Source organism: Prunus avium, chromosome 2, assembly GCF_965620075.1.
Source record: "Prunus avium chromosome 2, drPruAviu1.hap1.1, whole genome shotgun sequence".
In the NCBI taxonomy this organism is placed as follows: domain Eukaryota; kingdom Viridiplantae; phylum Streptophyta; class Magnoliopsida; order Rosales; family Rosaceae; genus Prunus; species Prunus avium.
The window spans coordinates 44,364,714-44,376,886 of record NC_142285.1 but is presented as its reverse complement, the minus strand read 5'-3'; the positions used below and the strand labels follow the sequence as shown (position 1 = coordinate 44,376,886).

General features: G+C 37.7%; 2 protein-coding genes across 5 annotated transcripts; one reads left to right on the top strand and one right to left on the bottom strand.

Annotated features, from left to right (window-relative positions):
• The first annotated feature begins 1,554 nt into the window (after positions 1 to 1,554).
• LOC110758572 (mediator of RNA polymerase II transcription subunit-like protein) lies at positions 1,555 to 9,601 on the top strand. The gene is made up of 2 exons (XM_021960458.2): positions 1,555 to 2,416; positions 7,619 to 9,601. Exons 1-2 carry the CDS (start codon positions 1,860 to 1,862, stop codon positions 8,253 to 8,255), a joined length of 1,194 nt encoding a protein of 397 aa, XP_021816150.2. The 5' UTR covers positions 1,555 to 1,859; the 3' UTR covers positions 8,256 to 9,601.
• On the bottom strand, positions 9,064 to 12,067 carry LOC110758573 (uncharacterized). Of its 4 annotated transcripts, none has more exons than XM_021960461.2 (4): positions 11,749 to 12,067; positions 10,866 to 11,094; positions 10,686 to 10,784; positions 9,064 to 10,005 (listed from the first exon to the last, which is right to left on the bottom strand). In XM_021960461.2, exons 2-4 carry the CDS (start codon positions 11,038 to 11,040, stop codon positions 9,263 to 9,265), a joined length of 1,017 nt encoding a protein of 338 aa, XP_021816153.1. In that variant the 5' UTR covers positions 11,041 to 11,094; positions 11,749 to 12,067; the 3' UTR covers positions 9,064 to 9,262. The 4 variants fall into 4 exon arrangements, with proteins under 4 accessions (XP_021816153.1, XP_021816154.1, XP_021816151.1 ...); XM_021960462.2 differs by having other exon boundaries at positions 10,866 to 11,074; XM_021960459.2 differs by having other exon boundaries at positions 10,866 to 11,123; positions 11,749 to 12,066.
• Positions 12,068 to 12,173: the final 106 nt, after the last annotated feature.

Sequence of the window (12,173 nt, the reverse complement as noted above, 5' to 3'; positions counted from 1 at the left end):
TACTTTTTAATCAAATTATTATAATTGGGGTTCATTCCCAGTTAAATGCATATTATGTGCGGGATGGGAACGTGTTGAAAACTAGGGTACAACCAAGGTCTAAAATATCGATGTTTTGGAAATATCAGTAGTCCAAAAACACGAAAATTTTGATGGAAATATCATAAAATTATCGATATCGATAAAAATTGAATAAAAACCATGAAAATTGTAAGAAAAACTTAATAAAAATATTATTGAAATTTTAGAGGATGTTTATTTAGTCAATTATTTATTACTTTATCACAAAAAAATTGAAAGGAAATACATTGCATGATGAGTTTAACTAATTTAAGTTGATAATATAGCGATATGACAAACACTGCAAGCATATACGTAGTAATGAATGAAAGCCTATTAAACACACTATAATCATTTATTTATAATGATTTACTTCAATATTTTACACTTTATACATTTCATGATAAGATTCATAAGTCACTTGGTACCATATAGAATTCCAATAAAGTTCAAATTTGAGTTATTTACACTAACACCCTCTGAGGTTTTCAACTTTTTCATAAAACTCCTTAACGTTTTAGAAATTATAAGACCACCCCCTGAGGTTTTAAATTGTTTTCACTAAACTCTTTTCCATTGATTTTTCGTCGAACAAAAAAATTATCTAAATGACAAAGTTGGCCTTTGAGATTAGATTGCATATACTTCATTGAGGTTAATTTTGTCATTTGCATAAGTTTTATTTTTTTCAATGACATCATCATTTTTTGGACAAACAATCAACGAAAAAATGTTTTATGAAAACAAACTGAAATTGCATGGGATGTCCACGTAATTTTTGAGATATAAGAGGGTTTTGTGAAAACACAAGAAACCTCATGGGTGTTAGTGTAAATAACTCTTCAATTTTTCCATTGTCTTAATCATCTCGATATTATCGATATTATATATAGCAAAATACAGAGAATAATAAAAACATTCAAAAACCCAAAAAAATACCCTTAATTAACCAAAGGGCCAAAAAACTGCAAATTAATATAGTAGGGGTAAAATGGTAAAACACTAATTTGATCAATTATAAAATAAAAATGAATTGCACCTAAGTAATTATATGTAGGAAGTTTTGACCAAAAAAAAAAAAATTATATGTAGGAAGTTACTCCCACTCCATCCACAATCGTCATTTTACTCCCCACCCCACATTCTTTTTTTTTGTTTTCTTTTCAGTTTTTTTATTTATATTTTTAAATATTTATATGTTTACATGATGTATAAAAGAAAATATATTTGCATATGGAAAAAAATATATAAATAATTGGCAAATGCGTGTGTCAAGAGGCTAGCATTTATTAATTGAGAGTAATATAGTAAATTAATAATATTTTTATAAAATAAAAAATAATATGAGAATATGACTGCTATTCACATGAGACACAATTGAATTCATTTTGGTCTTTCCTAATTTTAAACTGAATTACTGAGAGAGAAAAAAAAATCAATTGGCACGCAGGCTAGTTCTTATTTATTTGATTAGGTTAATGAATTTAAAAAAGATATAAAATTGAAATTCATACCCAGTTAATTATACCGGATGCGGATCGGATTCAGATCAAAATCCGATTCACTTAGATAGAGAGAGTCCGGTGAGAAGGGCAGCGTTCCACTGAGGTCGATTACATCATTAACATTTTCTTAACCTATATAATCTGTGTTTGCGGATGTGGGATCATATTCTCTCCTTCTGTGCTCTGCCTGTTAAAGGACATCATCAGCCAAAAAGCAGCAGAAGCAGCAGAAGTTTTCACAGGCAGAGATAATAAAAGGAGGAGATTAGTTTTGTTTCAGGGAGAGAAAGAAAGATGGAAGAGGCAAAGGCATTGGCTCAACACCAACAGCAACTAATGCTACAGCAGCAGCAGCAGCAGCAGCAGCAGCAGCAGCAGCAACACCAGCAGCAGCAGCAACAGCAACACCATCAACACCATCAACATCAACAGCAACAGCAACATCAACAGCAACAGTTATTGCTCTTACAACAACTACAAAGGCAACAGCAACAAGCCCAACAGGCCGCGGCCATTTCCCGTTTCCCTTCCAACATCGACGCCCATTTGCGCCCACTCCGAGGCCTCAATCTCCAACCTAACCTTATCCCCAACCCCAACCCCAACCCTAACCCTAATCCTAATTCTGCTCCTAATCTCCAACAAAATCCTGTTGCGAACCCGCAGCAACAGCCCCAACAACAGCAGCAGCAGCAGCAACAACAGCAGCAGCAGCAACAACAACAGCAGCAACAGAGGGCCATCCGACCCGGGAACCAGGCGGAGCTACAGATGGCGTACCAGGACGCCTGGCGGGTCTGTCATCCCGACTTCAAGCGTGCCTTCTCTTCCCTCGAAGACGCCTGCGAGAGGTTAAGTATTTAACTGATTAGGGTTTCCATTTCATTAAAATCAAACTCAATTTTCATTTGGTTTCGGTTGCATTTTCTGAGTAGGCTTCGTGTGCTTAATTCTATGTTGTTTTACAAATTTAGATCTATACATATACACTTACGATATATCCATAGTTTGCATACAATATTTTTTAAAAAAATTCTGACTTAATTCATTTATGCTCAAACATCTTGATTATTATTTTTTGCCAATTGCTGATTGTATGCCTACCCCTTCGAATCCCGTACCAAAGAAACTACCTAGACCCCATTGCCATTCCATGTACCCTCTCGTTCTTCGTACCAGGTACCTAACGTTGCACTACATCAGTGCATTTTAAGTTACATGCTAATTGCTAAAATATGCATCATAGTCGTATTTTGGCGTGGACTAACACCTATGTTTCTTCTTTTTTTAATTTTTTATTAGTAGAAAAAAGCATTCTTAATATCCATAATTATGCTTTGGTTTGATATTTGGTAGAATTAACATTATGCCAAATTAACTGTATGAGATAGCCCTTGTAGTTCTGGTTTTTCAGTATCATGTCACTGCAGCAAAGCTCTACTGTCATTTTTGTAGTTTTCTTTTAAGAGGAACTAGTTGTACAATCTTTCATCTCTTTGATTCAGTTCGAGTGCTTCATCTTTTATCCACACATGAGAGTTAGTATTTTGTATAACAGTATATTATGCCTTGAAGAGGACTCGAACCTCCACGCTCTTTAGCACGAGATTTTGAGCGCGTGTCTACCATTTCACCACCAAGGCATTTCATTAAGATATACTGTCTTCCCACCATATAGAGAGTTAGTATTTTGATTTCTTTGATTCAGTTATTGTGCAACATAAGTTTTCCTCTTCCAGGGTTCCCTTCCCACCATTGGGGAGCTTGGCAACCTACTCCATTAAAAGTCAAACCCATGACCTCTCTCTCTTCAAAAGGATGGTATCGTTAGTGGATGAGGAACCAACATGACTTACCACTATGGAAGTTATGTTGAAAGTTCTTTAAAATGCCTAAGCTAAAGGATACTTCAATACTTATTTAATATTCTGTGCAGTCCTGTGGACATTTCTGTATAGGTTTTTGGATAATTGTACATTGTTTCTAAACTGATGTCCCACTTATTTAATTCTCGTACATTCTGTACGGTTTCTTTTTCTTATATTTTCTCTTTATGATTTGATTTATCCCTTGTGGATATTATTTCTGTATAAGTTTTTGGATTATTGAACATTGTGTCTAAACTTCCCACTCATTTTAATTTTCTTAACTTCTGTATGATTTCTTTTTTAGGAGTTGTGTGCCTAGTGCCATTATATCCTCCACTGCATAACAGAGCCAAACCTTGGACTAATTTGAAAGTGGGAGGGGTATAATTTTTGCAAGAAGAATATTAGATTAGGAAATGAAATATAAAGACTTGGAGTCTTGTGTGTCACGTGTCGTGTAAAAGCTACTCTTTACAGCCACCGCCTCTTATAGGGTAGATGGAATAAGCAAATTGAGACAACATGAAACCGCCTTGGGCTATAATTTCATTAACTCATAATTTTTTATATTTATTTTATCCTTCATCTGTTAGTCTGCATACTGCATACTGCTACATGCAGTTGATAAAATATCATTTGAGTCAAAGAGGTTGGTCGTGGATATGATTGCAGGTGGCATATAAGTCTTTTTTCCCTGTAGTTTACCATGATCTGAGGGATGACTTGTCCTTTCTTCTCTTGATTTAAAAGGTTTAGCTGGCTTATTTCACATACCTTAAGATTTTGATGGATTCTGTTCTACATTTTGTGTTTCTTGAGGACCTTTTTTTTTTTTGGCCTCTTATTGCTAAATAGACCACATGAACATATACCTTAATTTCAGATACCTAACCTGTCAGCATTCTACGGTGTCTTAGTGTGATAAGAAATCACTGATATGATTTCATTCCGTTATATAAATGTTGTTTGGAAGTTCTGTTAACGTTTGAGTAGTTTAGGATGCATGGTACAGTGTCCAGAATACCATTATATCAATCCAAAGTCAATATGGCCTTTAAGAAGCATTATGACACATCAATTTGCTTTATCTTATTGACAGCCATCTTTTCTGGAAATCAAGTAGAAGGCATATTTTTCATCTCATCAAGAACTGTGGTTTTTCTAACTGATTAGTTGAAGTGATTGATCACATGGCTGCCAGCTCAATATAGTCTGATGTTTCTGTATACACCAATACATTAATTATGAATCTATGATGATGACAGTTTTGTATGCCGTGTTACCTTTAAGATGGTGGTACCAGCTTCTCCTTTGAATTATTCCCAGTTGCTTATTGAAAGTAGTTAGTGATGCGGACATCATTAGTTAGTTTCCTGATTTATTAGTTTCCTAGATTCTCAAGTTTTCCAGATTTCACTAGGATTTTAGTTTCCAGATTTTTAGTTGGATTTGATTTAAGTTTCCTAGTTTATTTTTACTTAGTTCCTTGGTGGATTAGGATTTCTGTTTTGGTGGGGATTTTTATCCTATTGTCTCTAGGTTTTAGTTTGCTATAAATACCCCCCCATGTAGTTCTTTAAAGTTCAGTTGTTGAGATATAAAGAAAAGCTTATTTTCCAGAGATTGGAGACTACTTGGTGTGAAGCCAAACCCCTGGAGTGATTCCAGACCTATCCCTTTTGTTCTATTTTCTGTTTTCCATTGTTTTCGCTTCCGCTAAACTACCTAAATACTCAATTCACCCATATCCTACATCAAATTTGGTATCAGAGCCAGGTTTTCGTTTTCTTGGGTTCAGAATTTTCGAGTATTTCTTGTTCTTCACACTGTGTGTCAATTGATGGCTCCGACTAAGCCTGGAAAGACAGGCGAGCCAGCAACGGACTTTGAACGTCTGGTTCAGATGATGGAAAACCTATCAAAGCAAGTAGCAGATTCGGACGCTAGAGTGGAACGTCGCCTTGCAGACTTAGAAACAGCTAACCAACATGATGAAGCAAGTGTGAATGGAGAAGAGAGGAATCATGAGCGACACCGTCATGATAGAAGGAATGATCGAGACGCAGAGGACACAATTTTCATCGTGGCTATGAGCAAGACCCTGATGAAAGGGTGATGAGATCAGTGAAAGTTGACGCTCCAAATTTTGATGGTGAGCTAAATCCTAAAGCACTCCTCGACTGGTTAGCAACCATGGATCGCTACTTTGAGTGGCATGACATGTCTGAAGCTCGAAGGGTGAGATTTGCTAAGATAAAATTGGTGGGTCAAGCTGGATTGTTTTGGACCAATGTTGAAACACAGCTAGAGAGAGCTGGGGAAGAACCAATCATCCATTGGGGTGAGATGAAAGAAAGGTTGAAGCAGAAATATCTACCATTATCCTATCAACAGAGTTTGTTGGACGAGTGGCAAACTCTTCGTCAAGATAACATGCCAGTTGCTGAATATATTGCAAAATTTGAGGAATTCATGTTGCGATGTGACATAAGGGAAGATCGAAGGATGACTATTTCTCGGTTTAGATCAGGACTTCGTCCAGAGCTTAAAAAAGAATTAATTCCGCATACTGTGAATACTTTAGAGAGGGTTTTTCAGATGGTACAAGAATTAGAGAAGTATTTAAAGTTGTCCCATGTAGTCAAGCAAACTGATTCTCAAAGATCTGATTGTCATGTTGGCACATCTGTGACTCCAAGTTCTCCAACATCTATGACTAATTTAGTAAAAACTGCCAAAGGAAAAGGAGTGCTAGTTGATACACGTGGTGGTGGAACGCAAAGATGTTACAGATGCTAAGGTTTTGGACACTTTGCTGTCCAATGCCCAACGAAGGAGGCAACAAGAATTCTGTGTGCACACATCAACGAACAAGCTGACAATCAAGGCGAATTCGAGGAAGATATTTATGAACCCCAACAACCTGATGAAGATTGTGGAATCGACTTTGAAGTCCCTCATCCAACATTAGCAGTAGTAAGGTGTACTTTGGCTCAACCTAGGAAGGAAACTGAGAATTGGCGTAGGACTTCCATTTTCCACACTTACATCAAGTCTGGAGATAAAGATTGTAAGGTGGTCATAGATAATGGGAGTTGTATCAATGTTGTATCAACGTTGACTGTTTCGCGTCTTGGTTTGTCACCCGAGAAGCATCTTGTGCCATACAAAGTAGCATGGATTGACAATACATCTTCTATCCCTGTTACCCAACGATGTCACGTTCCTATACAGTTTTCATCTTACAAAGATCATGTTTGGTGTGATGTGGTGGATATGGATGTGAGTCATATTCTCTTGGGAAGACCATGGATCTACGATTACAATGTTACCATCTTGGGTCAAGAAAATATATGTTCGTTCATCCATAAAGGAAAGAAGATCACAATGAAGCCACTTCAACCCAAGCTCATGAATCAATCTATACCAAACAAAGAGGAGCAAGACAAAGTAGGTAAAACCAAAGCTCTACATATCATTACGTTTAAAGAATGTAAGGAAGATGCAGAAGTTCCTAGTCAAGTGGAAGTTAGATCAGATTCTCATAGTACTCAGATTACAAAGGAGAACCTGCCGCACATTGATCCCGACGTTTTGGAAGGTTATTACAGCTTTATCTCGCCGGAGTCGAGATCTTTTCAGCCAGGGGGAATTGATGCGGACATCATTAGTTAGTTTCCTGATTTATTAGTTTCCTAGATTCTCAAGTTTTCCAGATTTCACTAGGATTTTAGATTCCAGATTTTTAGTTGGATTTGATTTAAGTTTCCTAGTTTATTTTTACTTAGTTCCTTGGTGGATTAGGATTTCTGTTTTAGTGGGGATTTTTATCCTATTGTCTCTAGGTTTTAGTTTGCTATAAATACCCCCCCATGTAGTTCTTTAAAGTTCAGTTGTTGAGATATAAAGAAAAGCTTATTTTCCAGAGATTGGAGACTACTTGGTGTGAAGCCAAACCCCTGGTGTGAAGCCAAACCCCTGGAGTGATTCCAGACCTATCCCTTTTGTTCTATTTTCTGTTTTCCATTGTTTTCGCTTCCGCTAAACTACCTAAATACTCAATTCACCCATATCCTACATCAAATAGCTTTATCTCCGTGTGTTTATTTAAATTACTTGTGCTTGACCTTTTGAGAATTTGTGCACTTCTGAGGATTTCTTATACCTTTTTTCCCCATATGGCAGGTTACTGCCTTATCATGTAGTGGCAGATTATGAGGCAGAGGAGGATGACAGAATCCTTGACTCTGACACAACAGGCCTGATACCATCTCGCTCTCAGCAGTGGGACCACAACATATCTGCTAAAGTTGCAGAGTTTACAGCAACGTTTGAGAAACAGGCACTAGCCTTTAACATAATTTCTCGTAAACGAGCTTTGGGGGAATTTCGTTCTGAAGAGAGACTTATGGTTGAGCAGGCACTTTGCCAAGAAGAAAAACGAACGTGTCTGGAATTGAAAGCAGAGCTTGATTCAAGAGAGAAAGCTGGCCGGGAAGCTAAATTACGAATGGCAGCAATCGTTCAGGCAGAGCAAGCTCGGGTTGAGTCACAAGCGCATGCTGAAATGTTGGCTCGGGCCCCAATAAGGGCAAGTGCACTTGGGTCTCAAGGCAATGATGTTGCGATTGGTCATGACATGAGAGAGCAGGAACACGGGGTTAACCCAGAAGAGATGATAAATGGATGGGGAAATAATATGCAAAGAGATGAGAAGGAACCATCTGAAGATTTTTTGAATGATGAAGAGACTGAGAATGGATCCACGGGCATGCAGGATGGCTGGCGTGAAGTTGGGGAGTTTGATTTGAACACGCGGTAAACATTAGAAGTCTTGGCGAATAGTACCAGATCATGGACAGAAAGTCTGTTTATAAACTGGAGAGCCCATTACATGGAAAGTGAATTGGCCTAGGCCTGTCTTTGATTAGTTGTGTATTTCGTGCAGCATGAAATTGGGGAAAATGCTTCCTGTTGAAATTAAAATCACAAATAGAAGAAAAGATCATTGAACCCGCGTACTGCAGTTACTACGGGAGAGGGATTGCTTTTATATTAGCGGGGTTGCTTTTGCCACTGTCAGAGAGCAGCACGTGGGTACAAGAGGTTCTCCTTTGAGAGATTCAAGTTTTTATATTTTGATCATTTCTTACTGTTCTGTACATTGGTTAAGCTTACGAATTTACTTGTCTGCTATTGAAATCTGGAATTGTGTGGCCTTGAGTCAGAAGAATCAGAGGCTTATAGTCCCTCCAAGCATGAAGAATGGCTATTATTATGGGTAATGTTAGAGAGACCATCAATTGTATACCATCTTTTTTGTGCTTTAAATGATTTGGCATGCCACATCAGATGGTATGCAATTGTGGTACAAAAAAGTTGGTCTCCCTAGCATTACCTCCTATTATTATTGACTTAAACAAATTATTATTATTTTATCCATATTCAGTTTTCCTTCCATCCGTGGGGGTTTGAAGTCTGAACTTGGATTTCTCTCCGGTCGTTCTTAGTGCCAAGGTTCTTCGCAGGATTCACTTATCAGTCCAAAATCGAAATGCTATAACAATGTTTTCACGCTGCAATTCAAACATTTGCTCGAAAAAAGTAACTTCCAGTACACCCTGAGAAAATGGCCCTACCAAAACACCAAACTCTCATATTCATCCCGAGTTGCATTACATCACCAAAAGACTTTATCATCAAGAAATAAAGCTAAACTAGGTATGGTAAGGAGAGGAAGGAGGAAAACGAAGCTTCTGAGCAGGATGCCTCAAATCAAAGAAGATGAAAAAAAAAACAAGCAAAAGAATACACATGAACTAAAAGTGCCTACAAAATATTGGGGAGTTGAGAATCCAGTCTCTGCTGCAACTCTTTGATTTTCAAAGCGAGCTCTGATTTTTGCACCTTGTAGCTCTGCAGCAAGTACTCCTTTCCTTCTATCACCTCCTTCAATTCTCCCACTTCCCTCTTGAGCATCTCAACCCTATCCCCATCCCCTCTTCCTTTTTCGGTTGCATCAAAATTGCTTTCCCCATCAAGATACCCATTTGCATGACCATTTGTTGCTTCAGGTTGCCAAATAGCGACTGGGGATGATTTGCCGTTGGGGCTCGCATGTCCCACACAGTGATCTGCAATTGCCTTCCGAAGCCTTTGAATTTCTCTCTCAGAATCAAAAAAGTCCCTGTTTGCTGAATCAAGTTGTGACTGCAGATGGGTTGAATGTGCCAGCTGAGCATTCAGTGAATTCTGCAGTTCTACAATCTGATCCTGCATCTCTAGTATCATGTCATCTCTTCTCTTTAATTGTTGCCTTAGTTTTTGTATTACATCCCGCTTACTGAATATGTCAGAGCCAGACTCTGAAACACATGGAGAATCTGAGCAGTTTGAATAGTGGAGGAATGGCTTTGGAGGCAACTCAAGGCGATCAGGAGAAGATGCCCAGACAATGCCATTCTCCTTGTTAAATTCAGGGGTGGGAACCGTAACTAGAGGCAGAGCTCCATCAGATTCACTCAGCATCTGGCCATTGGGCAGGCACTTCATCTCCATCATGGCCTCAGTTCCTATTTCAAATCCAGTACAAATATGAAACAACGAGATTATCATCATAAAAAATGGACTGTCAAATTTTTTATCATGCTATGGCTCATCCAGACTCCAAAGAAGTGAAATTAAGCAATGAGGAAGAAAGTAATGGGCCAAGGTGACTTCCCAGTCAACGAGGTCTTTGAATGAGAAGACCACATAAGACTTTACTAAAAGAATCTGGGAAATTATCTAGTGAATGGTATCACTAACTACATTATGTTTAATGTTAGTAAAAGTAAGAGAAAACTGCAAATAGATTGCGACAAGTATAATACAATTCAAATCCAGCTCAACTAGCATCAATCCTAATACAGATAGACTGCTCATACAGATAATTAACTTCTAGGTCATGCCAAAATCTAAAACACTTTTTAAGTTTTTCAGTCTCGCTCTTTGGAGAAAATTCAACTGCTGTCATTTGCAACAAAACCAAGTTAGAATAGGGTGCAGCTTTCAAAAACTGAAGACTCAGTTCCTCGTTATCTTATTTTCTCAATATAGTTGTACGTGTCATCATATATCATACAAGCTCCAACACCCAAAGGGGCAACGAAGGTGATCAACCACCAGCCCAAAACTAATTTTGAGTCCTGAACAGAAACTAACAGGTTTAACTCTCAGAAATTTTCGAGAAAAGATGAAGTATTAATCATACCTGACATGCAATTAAAGCAACTGCCATCACTTTGTTGTGTAAAGGAATAAACATTTGAGTGCACACAGCACTTCCTTCTGTTAGAGGATTTTCCACTTCCTAAAGTTGATCACAATGTCAAAAGTTAGAAACAGGCAGTTTGAAGAAATAAAGTTATACATATTAAAAGACAATTCAAACCATTACTAGCATTCTCCTGGTGCTTTGTGTCAAGTGCTTGCTTCAGCTTGTAACCAAGACGAATTGACAGTGTACTTAACAAGGCACCACCAGCAATAAGAAGCCAATTAGGTCCATCGCCCTGAAAAGGTTTGGACTTCTGAGCTCTGGGTACAGCAGTTGTTTTCGGTTTCATTTTAAGAGCTGGTGCAGTGTCGGAGGAAAAAATTCTGAATCATCCAAGAATGACCTATATCAACAATACACCAAAAGTCCATCCTATCCATATGAAAGACATCTTAGGTCAAACTGAATCAAGAAAGAGAACGTAAATCGATTTTCACATGAAAAATAAAATCACTGCTGCATGAATACCAACCAAAACAAATCAAAACACAATAAGCTCCAAGATTTGGACATGGAGCAATTAGAATTACTAAGATGGCTGGAAGTAGAATTATATGTACATATATATATATATATATATAATATAGAGTCCAGATGACTGGAGGCTCCGATCGTCCAAATGCATACACCGATTGATCGTGACTGTAATGACAGTCAAAATGCACCCGTTTAGAGCTTAGAGTTTAGGTTTCAAGTTTTAAGTCTTGGACTTTGGACGTTATCTAGGACCTTGGCTTGGGCATCAAAACCTAAACCCTAAGCCTCAAACGGTTTCCACACGCTAAAATTAGCCAGCATTATCAGCCAGGCGTCTGGAATTTTGAAAAAAATCGGGGATTCTGGTAGAGATATATTTTCTGTCGAGTACAATAATACAATCCCAAGGGTTCTCTATTTTCTTTTTACAGAGAAGACGCAGATAGATTAGTGGTCATATTTGAAGAAAGAAAAAAAATATGCACAGAGATAACTATCATTCGAAGCAAAAGAAACCTACCTCGCTTATGCGATTCGTGCATTCATGGTAGCCAGTAGGGTTTCTGATATTCGCTCATTCGATTCGAAAAATTAGAGAACTGACTGAGTCACTCGGTCGTTTAACCCTTTTTTCGCTTTCCCTCTTTAGAACCACAACAAAAGAAAATGCAGATTACAGACTTATTAGTGAGGGTTTTGAAATGGCGGCTTTTACATATTTCTTTCTAAAAGTAATTATCTAAGGTTTCAATTTTTTTTAATTTCGACAAACGGGGACGTGACTGTAAAAAGATTTACGCCACGTCACCCGTTCATCTCCGGGGTTGGGAACTTGGAGCTGCAAAATTTTCTGAAAATTCCCATAGAAGGAGACTTCTTTTTCTACACAGAAAAATATAAATTTGTAGAGAATAATATAATTTGAAGAGAATTTCTTATGGATAA

What these genes read in the sequence shown, in the direction of transcription:
- LOC110758572 (XM_021960458.2), top strand. Translation starts at nt 1,860, where the DNA reads ATGGAAGAGGCAAAGGCATTGGCTCAACACCAACAGCAACTAATGCTA. An exon ending in CTCGAAGACGCCTGCGAGAG is followed by an intron (nt 2,417 to 7,618) that starts GTTAAGTATTTA and finishes CCCATATGGCAG; the next exon opens with GTTACTGCCTTATCATGTAG.
- LOC110758573 (XM_021960461.2), bottom strand. Translation starts at nt 11,040, where the DNA reads ATGAAACCGAAAACAACTGCTGTACCCAGAGCTCAGAAGTCCAAACCT. An exon ending in CCAGGAGAATGCTAGTAATG is followed by an intron (nt 10,785 to 10,865) that starts GTTTGAATTGTC and finishes GATCAACTTTAG; the next exon opens with GAAGTGGAAAATCCTCTAAC. An exon ending in TTGCTTTAATTGCATGTCAG is followed by an intron (nt 10,006 to 10,685) that starts GTATGATTAATA and finishes GATTTGAAATAG; the next exon opens with GAACTGAGGCCATGATGGAG.